This window comes from Rhinichthys klamathensis, unplaced genomic scaffold (assembly GCF_029890125.1).
Source record: "Rhinichthys klamathensis goyatoka isolate OS25496 unplaced genomic scaffold, OSU_Roscu_1.1 h1tg000206l_1, whole genome shotgun sequence".
Taxonomy (NCBI): domain Eukaryota; kingdom Metazoa; phylum Chordata; class Actinopteri; order Cypriniformes; family Leuciscidae; genus Rhinichthys; species Rhinichthys klamathensis.
In genome coordinates this window covers 3,318,834-3,326,228 of record NW_026606731.1, presented here as the reverse complement: position 1 = coordinate 3,326,228, position 7,395 = coordinate 3,318,834, and the positions used below count along the sequence as shown (strand labels likewise).

The 7,395-nt window shown below is 35.7% G+C and overlaps 1 protein-coding gene across 4 annotated transcripts; it reads right to left on the bottom strand.

Moving 5' to 3' along the window:
- Positions 1-320: 320 nt before the first annotated feature.
- On the bottom strand, positions 321-6,751 carry aifm4 (apoptosis inducing factor mitochondria associated 4). Of its 4 annotated transcripts, XM_056263479.1 has the most exons (20): positions 6,634-6,751; positions 6,245-6,300; positions 6,086-6,167; positions 5,088-5,197; positions 4,737-4,846; positions 4,535-4,579; positions 4,365-4,440; positions 3,697-3,809; positions 3,477-3,563; positions 3,297-3,388; positions 3,060-3,190; positions 2,372-2,487; positions 2,216-2,287; positions 2,076-2,139; positions 1,908-1,984; positions 1,712-1,829; positions 1,036-1,134; positions 866-941; positions 660-764; positions 321-513 (listed from the first exon to the last, which is right to left on the bottom strand). In XM_056263479.1, exons 3-20 carry the CDS (start codon positions 6,151-6,153, stop codon positions 480-482), a joined length of 1,593 nt encoding a protein of 530 aa, XP_056119454.1. In that variant the 5' UTR covers positions 6,154-6,167; positions 6,245-6,300; positions 6,634-6,751; the 3' UTR covers positions 321-479. The 4 variants fall into 4 exon arrangements, with proteins under 4 accessions (XP_056119454.1, XP_056119453.1, XP_056119455.1 ...); XM_056263478.1 differs by lacking the exon at positions 6,634-6,751 and having other exon boundaries at positions 6,245-6,330; XM_056263480.1 differs by lacking the exons at positions 6,086-6,167; positions 6,245-6,300 and having other exon boundaries at positions 6,634-6,741.
- Positions 6,752-7,395: the final 644 nt, after the last annotated feature.

Sequence of the window (7,395 nt, the reverse complement as noted above, 5' to 3'; positions counted from 1 at the left end):
GATTTTTAATAATGTACAAACTGTATATTCTATCCCAAAACCTTAACCCAACCCCTAAACAAAAACAAAGTATGATTTATAAGTATTAGTATGATTTATATGTATGTTTTTCTCAGGGGATCCAAAATTCCCCACAATGTAAAAAAAAATATTTATTTATATATATAAATAACTTTACTTGGGTATGGAATATTTAAGTAAAGAAAAAGTAATATATTTTATTGTATCATAAAATTTCCTACTGACACAAATGCTTGTCACACATTATTTAGTACATGATAATACAAGTGCTGCAGCTGGTCTTCAGCTGTTTCTAAGAATAACTGTACCAGAAATGTTTTATTCCTTCCAGGGGGAAGACAAAACAAAGTAGAGTCTTTGTTACTGAAGATTAGCTATAGGTAAGAAAGTCAAATAAAATGATAGATGGACAAACTGTAATCAATATAGTCATGGAGGAAAGGGTTGCCAAAGCACTTTCATGGGAGCTGCAACCAGCTGAGGTCATCAGATCTGTGAAAGCAGAGAAAATCCTGCATTATATCCCCTAAACGGGTTTCACTTGTATGCATGCAAAAACATTCAATAACCGCTTTTCAATTCATAGCTCTGGCATATGGATGCAATGAGTTGAGGGTTTCTGACTTATTGATACTTACTGTGCCTGAGTCTTAGTGATCCTCTTCCCCATCAATAACATTTCCGCCAACCTCGCGACCGCAGGGTCAAAGTTCAAGCTGGCAGCTGCAACAACTTCTTCATCTCTGGATTATGAAATAAACAGTGATGAACGAAGAGAAATCCTAATTTCAAGACATAAAGATTTGAAAAACTTTTAAGGCTTCTTCATTCGCTATCAGCTTACTTGATATAAAATGCCAAGAATTTTCTTTCCTTAGTACTTCCTTTAAAAACAATGTCAGTGTATCCTTCTCCATAGCCTGGTGGAATTAAAATAGATTAAATTCAAATTAATTTATTCATGTGTTGAAATATATTTCCTCAGAGAAGGGAGAATTATCTTGGAATGGTCACCTGTATATCGGATGCTTTTGCCTAACAGCATGGTCCAGAAATATGGCACAGTATTAATCGCAACCTGTTGATTCAGCATGCTCAAGCCAGCAATTCTTCCTGTGGAAGACCACGGCCACATATTTTACACATTACCACAAACACTACCCTTCAATTTTTATTTTATTTTTGAAAGAAGTCTCTCGCCAAAGTTGCATTAGTTGATCAAAAATACAGTAAAAATAGTAATATTGTGAAATATTATTATGATTTCCAATAGCTGTTTTCTATTTTAATATATTTTAACATGTAATTTATTCCTGTGAAAGTAAAGCTGAATTTTCAGCGTCATTCATTACTCCAGTCTTTAGTGCCACATGATCCTTCAGAAATCACTCTAATATGCTGATTTGCTGCTCAAGAAACATTTCTTCTTATTCTTGATGTTGTAAACAGTTGTACTGCTTAATATTTTTGTTGAAACCATGATAATGGTTTCAGTATTCTTTGATGAATAGAAAGTTAAAAAGAACAGCATTTATTTTAAATAGAAATGTTTGGTAACAATGTTTTGTTTTATGTGTCTTCCTAAAAGAAATGTGTCCTTGCTGTATTATTTCTTTTAAAAAAATCTTACTGACACCAGACTTTTGAATGGTAGTGTATTTCAAACTCTTATTGTTATATCAGGTGGTACCGTGAGCTTGCGCCAATTGCCAATGTCCAATATTGACTCTCTTATGTCCGACCAAAGGAAGTGGAAAAGATACCACATCTCCAGCAGCAAAGACATCAGGAATGTTGGTTTTCATGAACTGAAAAACACAGATGTCATAAAAACTACTCTATTTGTTAAGTAAAGTGTTTGTTCTAAGTGATATGAAGGCGGTTACCTTGTCAACAACAACAGCATTGCGTGAATCAATTTCCACTGATGTTCTCTTTAGGAAATCAGAGTTGGGAATGACACCTTTGAAAGGATATAAATGTAACTGTTAGCAATAAACAGCTTTTCAGTGACAACAACAAAACTGCTATGACAAAATTGTTTTGGTACATACCAATGCCCACAATTACAATGTCCACTGGAAGGACTTCACCATTTTTCAGAACAACTTCCCTGACCTAAAGAAATAAGTGTTTTTTTACAATGCACAATAATTTCTATGATTGTTTAGTAATGCGCTTACTCTAACAGTACCTTTCCATTTTCACCCCGAATTTCAGCCACACCATTACTTGTGCAGAACTTCACGTTTTTCTCCTCCAGCATCTTTAACAGATGATGTATTACTTGCGATAGATGGCGTATAGCAGTAAACCAAAAATGAAAGAAAATACCACAATGTTCACTGACCTGCATTGTCATTTTTCCGATATCTGGACCCAGTGAAGACTGGAAAGGAAACTTACTGCTCCCAATAACAGTGACGCTGGCTGCCTTGTCAGACAGATAAGCTGCTACCTCCATTCCTGATTGACAATTGAAAGTCATAATTTGCAATATTGCCATTAGGCTGCATCCAAAAGCTGAAAAATGCAGCCTTATTCGGAGTTAGGAGAGCAACAAGACACGTTGAATCCAATGTTTGTGTCACATCCTGACTAGTAAGATACCTTCCTATGCCCGATTTTTGAAGGCAGGATAGATGTATCCTTCACTGCCTTTAATATCCCACCATCATGTGTGTTCCATTTTGTGACAGTTGAGCCAAAATATAAAAATGGCATCTGAAATATGTGGTTGGTGGTCAGTTTGTAAATGTAAATTTTTGACCAACGTTTTCCACTTTTGATATCATTTCAAGAGGGAAATTAGTATTGTAGTAATTAAATATTCGATTTGTTTTTACCAAAGCTCTCTCTATTTTGTCGTTATCATTAAACTGTTTTGTCCGAAATCAGTTCTGCAAAGTAGTCCACAAACACTGCCTGCAAAGTCATTGCCTGATAGGGCAATGAGGCAACAAATCAACTGTCTAAGCTTTTGGACACAGCCCTAGTGTTTGTGAAAGAATGCTACTTTTCAATTGATTTCTTTATACCTATGAATGAAGTTCCAACGATGACGGCCTTGTTGCCTGCACTCATGTGATGGATTTCTGTGGCATCCTTATAGCTCTGCAGCAATTTCACGTTTTTTAGTTCAGCACCAGGACACTGCAGAGGTTTGGCTCTAAAACAAAAGTACATAATTCACCATCATACATTGCATTCAGATAAAAGGTCCAAATGACATGTATCTAATCTTAAGCACTTTTAAAAAGAAGTTATGATCTAACCTGCCCCCTGTAGAAATCAAGAGCTGGTCATAGTGTTGGACAGTGCCATCCTTGAAAGTCAATGTTTTAGCCTCTGTGTCAACAGACTTTACCTTTGAGGGACAATTATTGTTAATATCCACAAATAAATACAATACATGTGATCCCTGGATAATGAATGGAAGATGAAAAGAAGCCCACCTCTTTTTTAGTCCACACTTCAATTCCATGGTGTTGAAGGAAATCACTCTGTCGTAGCAACACCTTTTCAATTTCAATATTCATTGCCTACAAGAGTCCATGAACACACAACATCTTCCTTCATAAACAAGGAACTACACAGGTTAATTAATTTAATAAGGTAATGGGGAGCCAATCAAATAATCTGGTTTTGTTTAATCTATGATCCATGGATTTCAACCTTGCTAAGCTTGGTCTTATCCAGAGGCAGCTGCTCATCTTTAGTAACCATTATAATTCTCCCTTCATAATCGTTCTGACGAAGGGTTTCCGCACATTGCAATGAAGCTGGGCCTGTGGAAACACAAACACATTTAAATGTTGCATTTCCCAATATGACACTAGAGAAGAGGCATACAAACTTTTTCAGGCCATGGTGGATTGCCTTTAATTTTATTTATTTATATTTATTTGTTGGAGGGACAAGGAAACATTTAGTTGAACTTCATCTGCTCAATTTTAGCTTTGTTTAAGTTAACTTAATAATGTATATTTTTAGACATATTTTCATTATTTGGCTGACCCCCTGCAGTATGATGCAAAACCCTCTAGGGGGTGATGAACACCTCAGGATGAGGTGAAAGATATACTTGCATGAATAAGCATTAAACGTATATAAAGGTTTGTCTAGATCCAGGGTCTCCAACCCTGTTCCTAGAGAGCTACAGTCCTGCAGATTTCAGCTCCAACCGCAATCAAACACACCTGGCCCAGCTAATCAAGCTGTTCAGGGTTGCTTGATAATTACAGGCAGGTGTGGAACAGGGTTGGACCTGAAGTCTGCAGGACAGTAGCTCTCTAGGAGCAGGGTTGGAGACCCCTGGTCTAGATGATGTATCTATTACTCACCTCCTCCAATCAGAACAACCGTGTGGCTGACTCCAGGCACTCTACTGCACATTTTCTTAACTCGCTTCTTCAGTTTCTGAGAATTACAAAATACAGAACATTTCATGAAATGCTCCTCAAAAGCAACTAATCTTGTGCTGGACCTAAAATTGCAAGTGTACATGACTAACCTTTTCATCAGCAGTTACATAAACTTTACCACCCTCTACCTTGACCTTAACAGGACAGGAGAAGTACAAAAATAAGTAATGGATTAATTCATAAAACTGTATGGGAAATTGCATGTGACATAAAATATGAATTTGTAACGGGCACATGACACAACAAAAATGCTTGATTCCTTAAGTGCCATCCTGCAGTGTATATTCATACTTTGTATGTAGGCAGAGAGTCCAGTCCAGGAAATTCTTCAATATCTCCAGTTTTAGTATTGAAACATGCTCCATGAAATGGGCACCGAACTCGATCTCCAAGCAATGCACCTACAAGCATAAAACCGCTTTTATGATGTGTTGGAAACACAATGTCACGGTAGACTTGAAAAAAATAAAGGCAATGTAACTGGATACAGCTCAGAATAAGAATGACAGGTAAAGGGCACGGAATGATGAATGAAAAAAAAACCTGTTTTCATTTTACTTACAGTTCTAAGTAAACACAGGACAGGGTTATTTATTGCTCAGTTTGTGTCAGCCTATGTGATTATCAGAGACCATACCCTACCTTTGATAAGTGGAGCACCATAATGAGTGCACAGACCACCCACAGCAGCAAATTCTCCCTTATTGCGTACCAACAGGATTTTATGCTGGTCCACCTCAACCTCCTTCATTCTGTAGGATGAATATGGGTAACATGGTGCCAGAATGAATAAATAAATAAATAAATAATTAAATACAATTATTTACACTGGCAGTCAAAAGTTTGGAATAATAATAATAATAATAATAATAATTTTTCATTATTGAAAAATTGGAATGAAAAATGTCATTTTTTTATCATGAAATAAAAATATTATTAACTAATATTATAACTGTTTTCTATTTTAATCAATTTTAAAATGTGATTTATTCCTGTGATGGCAAAGCTGAATTTTCAGCAGCCATTACTCCAGTCTTCAGTGCAATATGCTAATTTAGAGCTGAATATATAAATATATTATTATGACTAAAGGTTATCATTAATGTTGAAAACACGTTTTGGTGCGTAATATTTTTGTGGAAATTGTAATACATTTTTTTTCAGGACTCTCTGATGAATAGAAAGTTTAAAACAATAACATTTATTTGAAACATAAATATTTTGTAACATTATAAATACCTTTACCATCAATGTAATGCGTGTTAAATAAAAGTATTAATTTCTATCTTACATTCACAACTGCTTTCAATATTTATAATGATAAGAAATTTTCTTGAGCAGCAAATCAGCATAATGAAAATAGAAAACAGTCATTTTAAATTGTAATAATATTTCACAATTTTACTGATTGACTGTATTTTTTCATTAAAATAAATGCACCCTTGCTGAGCATAAAATACTTCTTTCAACAACAAAAATGTAATCGTAATTATTCCAAACTTGTATTTATAATAATCATTAGCCTATAGTAAATACTATAAAGTAAGTAATAACTCAATTAAATAAACACTTCCATTAGCCTATTTATTTTCTACAAATGATATGCTGCTGTAACATGTTTGGATCACATCGCTTCTTACTGTCCATCCAGCAGATCCGACTCTAAACACACCATCTCCGTGATCTCTTCACACTGTTTTGTCTCCATTGTTGGTTTATCAGCTGAAGAAATAACAACTTATTAGTAATGTAACAAAACTTGCCACTTTAAACACCACTGTAGGCTAGCCTACTGCTACCTTTATACAACAACGCTCGTCTGGTCAATCAGCTTCCACTGCTGTTTACCTTAAAGCTGGGAGAGGAAGAGACTTGAACTTCAGAAGTGCACAGTATTCACCACTTATCTGTAACACAAGATACACCATAGGGATAAGTAGTGATGGTAACTAGATTATACAAGAGCATTTAATAGAGCAGAAGCAATAAAGTTATTAATTTTTTTATAAGGAACGCACGTTGCCAGCTGTCACTGGTTTCGCGGAATAGCCTACTGAAACACACCCTCCCTGAGCTGAGATGAGATGTCTTGTAACGCAGGACAACACGATACATATATTTTTACAAATGTTGCTCGTCTATCTGTCGTCCTTGCGTAGGCAACTTTACCATTTTTCTAATTTCTTACCTGTCTGGACGAAATTCTCCGGTTGTCAAGTCAAACGGTTTGCAGTCCATTCAGAATAAACTCGTTAAATCGTTGACACCTCATCATGACGCAGCATCAGCGACAGAGAGGCTCGAGCTTTCGGCCTCGGCCAATCAGCGCACGTGGCGATAACATCAAAATGTGCGTGCGAAACTAACGAGCCAACTCTGTCTATAGCTTCTTTTTTCTGTTTTCAGGTGTGAATTTTGGACATTATTATGTGTTGTTATAAAAAGCAAATTCAACTTCCATAATATTTAAGGAGGAGAGTCATTGCCTATATTAAACATTGTTTTGTGAATACAGTATTTACCAAGCATATACTCCATCATCTTGCTTCTGTAAGAGCATAAAACATCTTACTGAGACAACTTATAATTAACATTCCTTGGCTCAAATAAAAAGGAGCTATAGCAGACCAACATTTTGAAGATTCGCAGTTATATAACACAGATGAGCCAAGTCTTCTTCATGTAGGCCTAGGCTAGCCTACAGCTACAGTATTTATAAGCTATCATTTCAACACTTTGACTGTATCTAAAATTTTTTATGGTTTCAGCCACATGTAGTAATAGCCAATGTCATTGAAGTATTGTGAAACAGCTACAACATATATTACATAAAAAGAACCACAAGATGTCGCCCGACACCACCAATTTAGACAACGAAAACAACTGCTGCTCTTCTAGCCATGTGGACTTTCGGAAATTAAACTCCAATAAAGCACACTTTTCAGACTCA